The 12,804-nt window shown below is 43.3% G+C and overlaps 1 protein-coding gene across 1 annotated transcript; it reads left to right on the top strand.

Annotated features, from left to right (window-relative positions):
- The first annotated feature begins 2,100 nt into the window (after window positions 1-2,100).
- Window positions 2,101-12,247, top strand: FUCA2 (alpha-L-fucosidase 2). The gene is made up of 7 exons (XM_014888637.2): window positions 2,101-2,413; window positions 4,828-5,015; window positions 6,676-7,015; window positions 7,631-7,841; window positions 9,201-9,391; window positions 10,541-10,649; window positions 11,990-12,247. Exons 1-7 carry the CDS (start codon window positions 2,211-2,213, stop codon window positions 12,128-12,130), a joined length of 1,383 nt encoding a protein of 460 aa, XP_014744123.1. The 5' UTR covers window positions 2,101-2,210; the 3' UTR covers window positions 12,131-12,247.
- Window positions 12,248-12,804: the final 557 nt, after the last annotated feature.

Raw genomic sequence — 12,804 nt, 5'->3', positions numbered from 1 at the left:
GTATGTCAGCCATTAGTCAGGTCAAGAGGTCTTTTCTGCTCAGCTTCTCTCAGGGAATTGCCTTCATTATTTCCTCTCCTTCTTCCCTCTGCTGACAGACCAGCCTGCTCCTTCTCCAGCCGCAGAGCTTTCCCAGCGGGACTGTGCTGTGAGAGGGAGAGGCAGGGGCTTCTGGCAGGGCAGGGCATGAGCTCCATGCTTACAGCCCCTCTCATGGGGCCCAGAGGCTCCATGGTCACACAGGCAGGAACGTTGTACCCATGCTTAGAGAGCTTTTTGCAGCTGCACACACCAGCCCTGTGTAATTCACAAAATCTGACAATGTGCTATTTTTATTATTTACCCTTTGCAGCTTGCACCATTACAAATGTGATCATACACCAAGGACCTTTTTCTCCACCAGAGGTTTCAGTACCTGGCCATGTATGGGCTGGAGACATTTTCTGGACCTGTTTATGCCTTAATCAGAAGTGTACTCATCACTGCTATTTACTAAAATGTTTGCCACTTTCATTTTCCCCTCTTTAAAAAATTTATTTATGTATTTATTTATTTATTTATTTAAGAGGTGGGATCAAGTTTGGTATTGAAATACACAATCCCTGCTCCAAACGTCTCCAAAGTTTATGACAGACCAGTGAGCTTTGGGTCAGACCCTGACTTTTTTAAAACTAATTTTTTCTTCCAAATATTTTGAGCTTCAGAGCAATTGTAACTTTGTCATGCTGTACAGAATGTATGCTTCAAAATTCCCATATTAAGGAGCTGCTCAGTGTCTGCAGTCCTTTGGTGTGATCAAGAAGGAGAACATGAAGAAATTGAAAGATAAACTAGAAAGGATACCACAGCAAGAGGTCGAAGGCATCTAAAGATTCCTTTTGAGAAGCAAAGTGACACCTAAAGGGGTGAAGGAAAAAGAAGAGATAAAGTAGGTCAACGGTGAATGTAAAAGAGATATGAAGAGGCTCCTGTTGTAATATCAGAGCGCTTTGGTAAATCAGAGTAATGTGAACAGTCAGAAAAAATAATGTGCTGAAAATCACAATGTTTTTTTATCTGTCTGTAACTTATATTAATCAAGGTATATAAATGAAAATATTACAAAATCATGTACATCTTGTTTTCACAGCCTTTTAAATATTTTTTGAATTAGACATAACAGCTGTGGTTAATGGCTCTGGAAATTGAAGCTCTATTTCCATAGAACAGCAGTAAAGTATACATCCTCCCAAGTTGGAGAGACATTAATTCAGTTGCCTGCTCATTAATTTTCAACTGATTTGATGAGATTGCCGAAGAAATTTCCATTTGTGGTGAAGATTATGGGAAGTTAGTATTTGCTGAAAAAACCAAATTTTTTCACAAAGGCTGACCTATGGCAGCTGGGACTGAAGTAAAAACACAAAATTCGGGAATAAGGAAAGACTGGAGAACCACCAGCTCAGGCAACAAATTGCTGAAAGATGTATCTTTTAAAGCATGTGCCTGCCACCCGTGATTCGCAACACAAACGCCAAGTGCCATATACTGAATTGAGGCAGCTTCCGCACAGGCCATTCCAATGATCGAAGGGAGAAATGTTTCCTTGAGAGGCTTTGGGCCACCTCTCTGCCCGGGAAGCCTCCGCGTACAAGCCGGCTGGAAGGAGCTGCAGAGCGATGTTACACCGGGTCCCACTTGGGAGGGCGAGGGAAGCTGAGCCTGTGGTGGGAAGCAGGCGGAGGGACAAAGCCAGCAGGCTGCCGAGGCCACCTCTGGAGCGGAGCGCTGCAGATCCAAGGCTCAGGCCCGGGTCCGGCTGTGGATCCAGCAGATCCGCTCCGGGCGGGGCTGATGGGGCGGCCGGGGGAGGAGCCGGCGGGGACTGGGGCGGGGGAAAGCAGGGCGGGACGTCGGCCAAGGCCTCAGCCAGTTACTTCATTTTCTTAAAATCTTTAAAATCCAGGGGGCAGTTCGTGGCCGAGCAGCCAGATGGACTGGCACCGATGGGGACGAGCCCAGGGCGGCCGGCGGGGCGGGGGAGGCGCTCAGGGGCGGCGGTGCCGGCCGGGCGCCGCCAGGGGCAGAGCCGGAGCCGGGCGGGTTCGGCGGGGCGGGGACAGCCCGAGCCCGCCCCGCCCGTGCCCCCGTTTTCCCTTCCCTTGCCCGGCCCGGCCCAGCCCGGTCCGGCGGCCCGCGGAGCCGTGTCCGGCCCCAGCCCCACCACCGCCATGTCGGGCCCGGGCGGCCGCACCGCGCTGGCGCTGCTGGGGCTGGCGCTGCCCGCACTCCTGCAGGCCCGACCCCGCTACGAGCCCACCTGGGGCTCGCTGGACGCCCGGCCGCTGCCCGCCTGGTTTGATGAGGCGAAGTTCGGTGTCTTCATCCACTGGGGCGTGTTCTCGGTGCCCAGCTTCGGCAGCGAGTGGTTCTGGTGAGCGGCAGGCAGAGCGCTGTGGTCGCGCCCGCAGGGCTGCAGCGCTCGGGGCAGGCGGGGATGGTGCGGTGGCCCCCCGTACAGGCGTGGTTTGGGTCGGAGCCCCTCTGCAGGCTGACCGCGGGGCTCAGGTGTGTGGGAAGGGCTCTGTGCCCACCCGAGGGCACGGACTCCATGGCGCCGTTTGCAGAGGAAGTGGAGTTTAAAGTGCTTCTGGTGTGTGCGAGCACCTGTCTGCCCAGCCCCAAAACTCCCGAATACCTTGGCTGACGTGACTAAATTAAGCAAAGGGCTGGTATAGCTGAGAGAAGTGCTTTGCAGTACAGCAGTGTTGGTGACAGAGGTGTTTGGTCGAGAGAGTGGCCGAGAGACCCCTCCAGGACCACCATGAAGGGATGCATGAAGGGATTGTCCCTTGTGGGAACAGGCGTTTGGGATCTCCCAGCCTCTGGAGCAGCCTTGTGCAGCTGTTGGGGCACTGTGGGGAGCGCAGGAGCCCATGGCTGCCCTTACTTGGCAAGCAGCCTTGCTGTTTTCTTGTGCACATTTTGTGTTTTCTCTCTTTTTTTTTACCGTTGTCACTATTATTCAAGTGTGCTTTGCACTTAAGAGAACCTAAAGCTCTCATCCTTCAGGTAATTTAAATTCAGAGGCTCAATGAAATCTTTGTTCTGTAAGTGTTCACTGGTTCAGGCCCTTTGGCTGTAAACATGTTTTGCTGTCACCTTTCCATGGTCTACCAAGTACTTGTGAGACTTCAAATGGGACACATAATTATTTACAATATGAAAATAAGAGTAGCTTTGTGGCAGAGCTATGGTGAATCATAATTGCAGTATTTGCAAAACAAACCAACGTGTATCTAATCAAACCAATGCTTTCTGACACCTGTTCTTTTCGGAATTAAGTTCAAGCATTTCAGCAGGTTTTTAATGGAAACTACATTTGCTAATAAATTACTTTTAGAGTGTAGTGTATTTTAGAGGTGTAGAACAGAACTAGGTTTGAGTTCAAGCCTCGCTCAGTGCTGTACTGTGATAGTGGTATACAGACTCAGGATTCGAGCATTTGGTTTTTGACCCCAAAACTCTAATTGCTTTTTGTATTCCTGTAATATCCTATCCCATAGCAGGTGTGGGTATAGAGCTGCTTCAGGGCCTTCTGACAGCATGTGTGGTCAGATGGCTGAGGTCCTTTATTAGCAACTTCAAATGGAAGATCATAAACTATTATCACCCATCCTGTGTACCTTCCATCCACAGCCTTGGTAAGGATGCTTCTAGAATCTAATCGTGTCAGCATGGAAATGTTCATGTTAGCAAACCATGTGACTATAGGAGAGAAGAAAGGTTGTTACTTTTTAAGAAATTACTTTGAAATCAGAGGAGAGGTTGTTTGTTTTTATTTTAAAAATTTGTTTATTTTGCTTTATTGTTGTTTCCTCTGCCCCTTTGAATGAGGAAAGCTGTCTCAGCCTCTTTCTTCTAAGTTTTTTTCCCTGTTGGCTGCCAGAGATTGTGTTGGTTTATCCTGAAGTGTTTTTGGGAAGGTTACAACAATATTCACACTCTGGTCTTAGAGAACTGAGGTCAGAGTCCAGCTCAGGACAGGAGAGAGAAACTGGTTTCAAACATTCAAATTCTGGCCTGTTTTATTCCTTCACTTACAATCTGTTTTCATATATGCCTAAATTTGACAAGAGGATTTTTGTTGCTTGGTTTTGTTCATAGAAAGGTGACAGAGGTTCATTTGTAAGTTTTGGTTGGAGGACATGCCTTCTTCTAGCAGGATGCCTTTGCTTGCAAGCCTCAGGTGTGCAGAGGCTGCAGTGACCTGGTCACAGCTCTCTCTGACCCTGGGCCTGTGCACATTGGGTCACTCAGCTGCAGTTGTGTAGAGGACTCGGGAGTGTCAGAGAGGTAAAGCTGATGATTCCTCATGTTTGTTTGCCATGGGTGGCAGGGATTGCAATGTCAGGGCAGACCAGAGATGCCTGATGGCTGAGCTGTGAGACTTGAGGAGGTGAATCATGCAAGTCCAGGAGAAAAGCATTTCTCTTGTCACCTGAACTGCTTACACAGACTGTCTGTGGTCTCTAGTACAGTTTTGAGATTTGAGTATTGACCAAGACTGTAATTTTTCCATTCTCAAAGTGTAGCTGTTTTTTTCATTGCTTCAAATGAAATCCTGAGACCATTCCAAAGTGAAGTGCAAAGATGTAGAACATAGACGAATAAGACAGAAAAAAAGGAAATCTTTGCTAATCAATACTCTTCTGGAGCAATTTTGTCTTAATGCCAGTGTCATATAGCTCCAATGCCTCTCAGTGTTAAATAGGAGCTGATGATTTCAATTCTCTTTTCTTTATCTAAAAATACATCAGCAGACATGCTTTGTTCTGTATTCTGCAGGTGGTACTGGCAGAAGGAAAAGAGAGAACCCTATGTGAAATTTATGGACACAAATTACCCACCTGGCTTCAGCTATGAAGATTTTGGTCCTCTGTTTACAGCAGAATTCTTTGATGCCAACCAGTGGGCAGATATTCTGAAGGCTTCCGGGGCAAAATATGTTGTCTTAACTTCAAAACATCATGAGGGTAAGTGGAAGCTTTCTGAATGTTAGTAATTGCTGCACTTCTGTCAGCAGATGAGAAAAGCAGATGACTTTCCTGCCTTCTAAGAGACATAGAGAGAGCCAGGCAGGCTTACCTGCCCCACGACAGCCAAAGAGGAAACAAAAACCACCCAAGAAATGTGCAGATGTTTTTCTGATTATTATACAAAAGCTATGACCATGGAGTTTGCATAGGAGGAGCAATAGATTGTGCCGCTGTTCTCTTGCAGTAGGTAAGACAGCCTAAGTGATGGTGGCAGCTGAGCTTCCTGCAGTGGCCATAATTTATTTGTTATTTCTGTGCAATTTGTTGCTGAAGGAGCCATAAGTGAATTCTGCACTGTTTAACATTTGGAGAGTTGCTGTGAGCAGGCAGTTAATAAACTCCCTTGGTTTCTCCAAGGAATTTAGGAGCATGTTCCAGGAGTCAACCTCAGATTTAGGAAGGTATAGCTCTTCCGGATGTGGTGCACAGAAGCCAAAACCTTGAACCAAATCCATAGCTTTACAGGCACAGGTTTTTAGCACTGTAATTGTAAGACACTTTGCAGAGAAAAGTAAATAAAAAGAAAGCTTCTGGAAGGAAATACAGTAGCAAAGAGAGTATAAAATGTTAAGATATACTACAATACATCTAATAAATGTTGTTGGTCTTTGTGAGATGTGGGTTCAAGGCTGGCAACTTGTGATGTGTCAGTTGTAATCTCAGCTCTGACACATATAATTCTTGATCTTGATGATACTTGTGGTGAAATTTCCAGTGACTTTAAAAGAACCAGGATTCATTTAGCCTTGTGCATGAATTTTTAGGATGTTTAGTCAGTACAGTTGCATGTATTCAGTTCACAAAAATAGCACTATTTATTAGACAGTGAGTATAAAGGGGTTAGAAGGTGAGAGTGGAGCTCCTCTGGTAGCGGTCTGAGTCTGCAGTGCAGTAGTATTTGTAAGTGCTTGTGCTGGACTGGTGGATGTCTGAAAGGTCAAATCCCTCCTGATATTTAAGACTGTTTTAAAAGCTGTTTCAGGAGTTTTTGCCCTCTCCTTATACATGTACAGAGTAGTTGATTGAGCTGTTACAAATATCAAGTCAAGCAAAAAGTGAACATTTGCATAAAATGGAAACAGAAAAGAGGAGAATAGTCTTTGAATGCAAATGATAGCTTGGGCTTTCTGCAGCTGAGAAACAATTCTATCTTCCACTTGCTGATTGTGTATTTACAGTTCACATTTGATGTAGATAACTCAAAAGCTGCTGTATTTTTGGTTAATTTTGGAGTTGTAGAGTTAGAGAATGCCTTGTGTTGGAAAGAGTCTTAAAAATCATTTAGTTAATTTAATTGGGACATATGAATAGACTGAATAATTAAAGAGGAGTAATTATCCTAAGCAGTACAGAACTGGAAAACAGAAATGTATATGTGTGTGTATTAAAAAAACACATGGTGTCCTGATGTTCAGACTACCACCATTGTGCATAAAGCGCTTATAGGCACACTTTATACCATGACAACAATATTATTACATATATAATTTTTATTATTTTATTTTTTTGCAGCACTTCCAACCATTTTCCAGAAAGAAGAACTGTAATGTCCTCTCTTCTTCTTTTCTTTCTTACCCTCTAATTTTTCTCTTTTTAGGCTTTACTTTGTGGGGGTCCAAGTATTCATGGAACTGGAATGCTGTTGATGTGGGACCAAAGCGAGATCTTGTTGCTGAACTAGCAACATCTATTAGAAACAGGACTGACTTGCATTTTGGGTTATACCATTCCCTGTTTGAATGGTTCAATCCTCTCTTCCTTGAGGATGCCACCAATGCCTTTAAGACAAGAAAGTTTCCAACCAGTAAATCATTACCAGAACTCTATGAAATTGTGACTAAGTACCAGCCAGAAATAATTTGGTCTGATGGAGATGGAAACGCTCCAGATTCTTACTGGAACAGCACTGGTTTCTTGGCTTGGCTGTATAATGACAGGTACATAATGATGCTAGTTTAGCTCCTTATCTGAAATTCTGCTCTGTCTAGGTTGTTTAATTTTCTGTCTGTTTTGTGGAACCTACTACCTCTAATTCAGAGGACTTAACAAAATATTAATTCTCCTGAAATAGAGAATACAGATCTTCCCTAGAACTATCAAAGCTGGCTTTAGAAAAAGACTGTTTTGTAATTTTTAAACACATTTACAAATTAATCATTTAAGATGGTATTGGCTATTCTGCTTAATCATAGTCTTCCCTAAGTATTTGCTGTTGCACAGAAACACAGGATAGCAGGATAATTTGAGAATATGGGAACATTTTTATCATCACAGACTGAACATCTGGCAGTGGATATGAAGTGCAGAGTGATTTCTGGCAGAGCTCCTCTAAAAGTCTGGAGCTTATTTCCCTAAGAAATTCTGATCTGGACCTTTTATTAGCAAAGCATGAGAGTAGAATTCCTGACATTGCACTTAATCTTATTGTAATAAATTAATAGTACAGAAGTCATCCAAAATGTTAGCTCCTGGGAGGGATGTGTGTGTGGGAAGGGATTACGCTGGCTGTGACCGCATTTTATAGAACAAAAATGAAACTCCTCTGTTCCCAGCCCAGTCCGGGACACAGTAGTGACCAATGACCGCTGGGGAGCTGGCAGCATCTGTGCCCATGGCGGCTTCTACACGTGCAGTGACCGCTACAACCCGGGGCACCTCCTGCCCCACAAGTGGGAGAACTGCATGACCATCGACCGCAGCTCCTGGGGCTACCGCAGGGACGCGCGGCTCCCCGATTACCTCGCCATCGAGGACTTGGTGAAGGTACCGTGGGACACGGGGGCGCCTGCCACTCCCCATTCTCTCTCCTGATTGCTGCGCTGTGCTGTTTAGCAGCTTGATTATGTATCTGTTTTTATGAATAAGGTGATTTTAATTCAATAGTGAATCTGTGAAATAATAAATCACTTTGTTAATTTCCAGCCTAACGCTGGCAGGATGGAATATCCATGTAATTCTTAATCTTTCTCTGAGTTGTTTCTATAGAATGAATTTCTAGCAAAAATTCAGTCAGTTTCTTAGAAGTCATTTCCCCTTTGAGTAACTGGCCAAGGCCTGATCTGAACAGTCTCATCATTACCTTTTCTACTAAGTTTCTCTTGTAACTGCATATGCAAGCTGATGAGAAGCAAACAGATGCAGTGTCATAGCTCCTGTTCAGGAACTCCTGCTGGAAGGCTACATCTTTTCCCCTTTACAGATAGAAACAGTTTGTGACTCAGTAGTAGTTTTACTTTGTAGCGAGAAATTTTCCTTGCAAACATAGAGGCAAACACTACCAGAAGCAGACAATTGGTGGTTTTAGAACATTGATTCCCTGACTTGTCTGAGGTATTAAAAAAGATTTGAAGCTTAGGAAACCTGAATGAAAGGCAGACTGATCAGTCTTTCAGAATAATGCATTTAATTGCAAAATTCAGCTAGCTAGGGAAAGATTGATTGTTATTGTTGCTTAATCCAAATCTGTTTCTAGTGCTGTCCTTGCAAAAGACAATTTCAATTTGAAGTAACCTTTTTTCAGAGGCAGAAGGTTTGAATTAGTTCAGCAGCTTGTCTCCAGCTGTCAGTTTCTCAGACTTCTGCATCTCAGTCTGTGACCTGTGGAGGGCAGTGTGGATGTGAACACAAATTTTACAGACTTTGTAGGAGGCTTCCTTGTGTTTTACAGATGTTTCTGTAAAATAGGAAAAGCATCAAACAGGAGGAAGGAGGAACTTGCATTTCGAAGATTCAGTAAAGATGAAGTAGCAACTATTTGTCTTATTCTACTCTGGTGCAGAGAACTCATCTGTCCTATTGGTAAAATCCTCATGACATTCCTGCAGAAGTTGAAATGATAAAGAGTTGTGGGATCTGATTCTAATGTAGATTCAGGCAGACATATTGATGCAAGAAGGTATTTGGGGCTGTTTTCAAACGTAAAAATTGACAACAGAGCTTTGTTTTATGGGAGCTTAAATTTTGTATTAACTTTTGGGATGAACCCCAAAGTCTCAGCATGAGGCAGTAGCATAACTCATTTGGTTCATCATTCTGAAGCAGTAGAGCAGACTTCAGAAAGTATTTCAAATATGTGATTTCGTTACTCATAACCATATGCTCTGTGTGTTTAAAACACTTCAGCAACTTGCAGAAACGGTGTCTTGTGGAGGAAATCTCCTGATGAATATTGGGCCCACTCATGATGGTCGCATCGCTGTTGTGTTTGAGGAGCGCCTGAGGCAGGTGGGAGCTTGGCTGAAGGTCAACGGAGAGGCCATCTATGGAACAAAACCATGGAGAGCACAGAACGACACAGTCACACCTGGAGTCTGGTAAGTCTGCTGAACCAAAATGCAGGCTCTGGAAAGCAGCATCAATCTTATGTGAAGCTTTGAAATCCCTAATGTCTTGATGCTGCAGAAATTACCATCTGGTTTGTATCTGGTGAAGGAATTAATGCCTTTGGTAGTGTAAGTAACTGCATCTAAAATGAGTATAAAGCTGTAGTAGGTAGAGACTAGTTTTGGGATGATGCTGAGGCTGAAAGGAAAGCTGCAAGCATTTCTTTGGTGATCGTTTACTTCTTGGTGTAGGATAATCTGTTAGGTAATTCTGTTTGTTTCTAGTGGGCAACAGAAATGAAAAAAAAATCTGAAAATACAAGATTGCTATGAAGTATTTGTCTGAAAAAAGGAATACTCAATATCACTTGATGTTTAGAAAGAAAGTGGGAAGATAATAGCAATTATTTGGTCACTAAATGCAGCCAGTCTCTGGCCTCCCCTCTGCCCTTGTTATTTTTAGTTTTTCTAACACCTTCATGATCCATCAGGGCTTTGGTCTTGACCCTCTTGTCTCAGTGGGCGTTTTTACTCCTTTTCCTGGTAAGATTTGGCCATCTGGCTTTAGCCTGGAGATGCTGAGCTGTTGACTGTTTAGTAAAATCCCTTTCAAGAGCAATAAAAAATTGTAACTAAATGAAGGATGGAGGAGTGTTTTAGGGGTATGCCACAAGATTTCCAATGGCATACTGATGAAAATAATATTTTTAAAAACTAGCTATGCAAGGTGGAAACTCTGTCTCTCATACTATTTTAAAATTCTTTAGTCTGCATGTTAGTGTATAAATGGGAATTACCATGTTTTTCTGAATATAACCTACAATTATCTATTGATTCCCTGTCCTGCAAGTATCTCCTTCCTATATGGCTGAGTTGTTACAGTGTACTAAAGTTACTACAGATGTTTACTTCTGAATTCAGTTCTTTAATAGTTTTCATTACCTCTAGTTTGTTGAAACAAATATTCAAGGAACAGTACATTATTAAAAGGCATAATTCATCTGACAAGGTGGTTATGTGTCAGAATTAATCCTGACTTTTCTAATCCGTTTTTCCAGTCTCAAAAGCACTCATGTATCACTTCTAAAAATTTACAAGGTAAAAATTTACATGGCTTTTTTGGTCCCCATTTCCAACCAGGTACACTTTCAGCCCTGAAGAAGGGAGAGTCAATGCTATCTTCCTTAACTGGCCAGTCTCTGGGATTCTGGAACTTGGTGAGCCACAGCCTAAGCTTGGAGAAACACAGGTAAAAGACAGTGCACACACACACTCCTCCCTTCCTTCTAGGATGTGTCATGTTCCGTCTTGTTTATTTAAGTTTCTGGCATCTTTGGGAATGCATAGCTCTGAGGACAGAGAACTTTGGAAGAGACCCAGCAAAATGTTTGTTTTCTTTCTGGGACCTCCTTGTCATAGTCCTCCCAGTGGGATGTTTCTTCTCCAACAAACAAAGTTAGATTGAGATGTTGCTGGGATATGTTTTAGCTTGCAAACTAAGAATCACAAAGAGGCCAAGAAGCAGGGGAAAAAACTGTGCCACCCCTCCTGTTTCCTGTGTAGGCTCCTAACTCAGCATGACTTTTCTTTAAAAGTAGCTGTCCTCATGAATTTGGTGATACTGGAGTTGCTGTAGTGGTGCAGTTGTTTGAAGTCAAAGCCTTGTAGGAAGGGAACGTACACAGAGGTTTTTGTTGCCCAGGGAGGCTGAAGAGCAATCAGTGTGACCCTAGGTGTGCATGTTATACCAAGAGGAGATCAGAAGCTGAGGTCAGTGATGCCACACCTACATTGGCAAGTAGCAAGTAACCCAGTGGGAACAGAGGTTGGAATCAACTCTGTGCATTTAAGAGGAGATTCACTTTGTCTTAGCTCTGCTCTTAGCTCTGCACTGCAGGTCCATTAGTTGCTGAAATGCATTAGGAGTGATTTTGGACTACCCTTCTGGTCTAGTTCCATATGAAAGAAGTCTGACTGGTGCCAAGATAGCTCTATGATAGGAAAGAGTCATTTCAGAAGTGATGGAGGTGCCTCTGGAATTTTGGGTGGGCAGCTAGACTCTGTGTGCACTGGAAAGTACTGTTCCTCAGCAGCAGAGACTGGTCTGCAGCTGCACCAGCAGGTCACTAGCTGGTATAAGTGACAACATCAACCTATTTGTGGTTTTTAGTTCTTCAGATCAGCTTTCTCTGAGATACCTGGGTGCACTCTAGCAAACAGTCATGCTCATTCAAGTCCACAAGTTTCACCATGGGAAGCAGGCAGTTTGGAAACAGGGGATGCAAACAGCCACCTCTGTACTCCAGTTCCTAGATCCCTGCTTAGACCTAAATCCCACCCCAAATACTTCCAAAAGGTGTTTATGTACCTTCTACAGCCTTAAGTACTTCTCAATATGAGTAGCTTTTTTACTTGCATATCTACTTGCAAATGTTTTCCCTTAATAATTACTATTCATTTGGTTGGTAAGTGGCATTTAAAGATACTTGGTGAGTAAGGTAGCTATGGATCAATATTTATTTTGTTGATATTGCACTTGTGTACTTTGAAAAGACGCTGTTCTAACTCTAGTGTGTGTTTCTACTTTAGGTGAAGCTGGCTGGGTACAAAGAACTGCTGAAATGGGTTGCCCTGGGAGAAAAGGGAATGGTTATTGCTCTACCTCAGCTGACTCCTCAGCAAATGCCATGTCAGTGGGGCTGGACCTTACAACTGACTGATGTAAACTGAGCCATACTCTGCTGGAGCCCTGGCTAGCAGGGAATGTTCACGTTTTGCTCTTTCTTATCACTGGTTTCAAACTTACTTGTTTATTGAGAAAGACCAATAAATTCACTTTTTCTATGAGAGGTGGGCTGTTACTTAAGGATGAAATGGAACAAACCTCACAAAATCTAGCACTAGATAACTGATCCTCTGCATGCAGTTTGTTTCTCTGAGTTTGTGTGAAACATTGAGCAGCTACCTTGACCTCTACTCTTGGTTTAGTCAGTTTCTGGCCAAATTATGTGAAGAATGTGCTAGGGGGGAAACAGGCACTAGACTTCTAGAGACAAAAGAATAAAGCTTAAGCTGATGTTCAAATGCACATAAGTCAGCTGTTCACCCTCTTTAATGCAAGAAATTTACCTTCCACAAAACTACACAGTAAAATCTGACAGTTTTAGAGAAAAGAATATACTTTTTCCAGGTGTGTTTAGGTAGTGGTGGCTGGCAGTTTCAGCTGACTAGGGTAATGTCTGCAAGAACAGGCCTGTAAGGGTTAGGAATTAATCATAAATGCATACAGGTAATGCATCTGTGCATCACTATTTCTCATCATGGAAGTCATTAGTTTTACATGTTCCTATTCTTGAGTAACTCCATCCATTATTGGGACACAGGTAAACTGGGAGAGAGTTGGG

This window comes from Sturnus vulgaris, chromosome 3 (assembly GCF_052056855.1).
Source record: "Sturnus vulgaris isolate bStuVul1 chromosome 3, bStuVul1.hap1, whole genome shotgun sequence".
NCBI lineage: Eukaryota > Metazoa > Chordata > Aves > Passeriformes > Sturnidae > Sturnus > Sturnus vulgaris.
This window is presented reverse-complemented; position numbering and strand designations above follow the sequence as displayed.

Coding starts and splice junctions, on each gene's coding strand:
- FUCA2 (XM_014888637.2), top strand. CDS start 2,211: ATGTCGGGCCCGGGCGGCCGCACCGCGCTGGCGCTGCTGGGGCTGGCG. Junction 2,414..4,827: donor TTCGGCAGCGAGTGGTTCTG/GTGAGCGGCAGG, acceptor TGTATTCTGCAG/GTGGTACTGGCAGAAGGAAA. Junction 9,392..10,540: donor ACAGTCACACCTGGAGTCTG/GTAAGTCTGCTG, acceptor ATTTCCAACCAG/GTACACTTTCAGCCCTGAAG.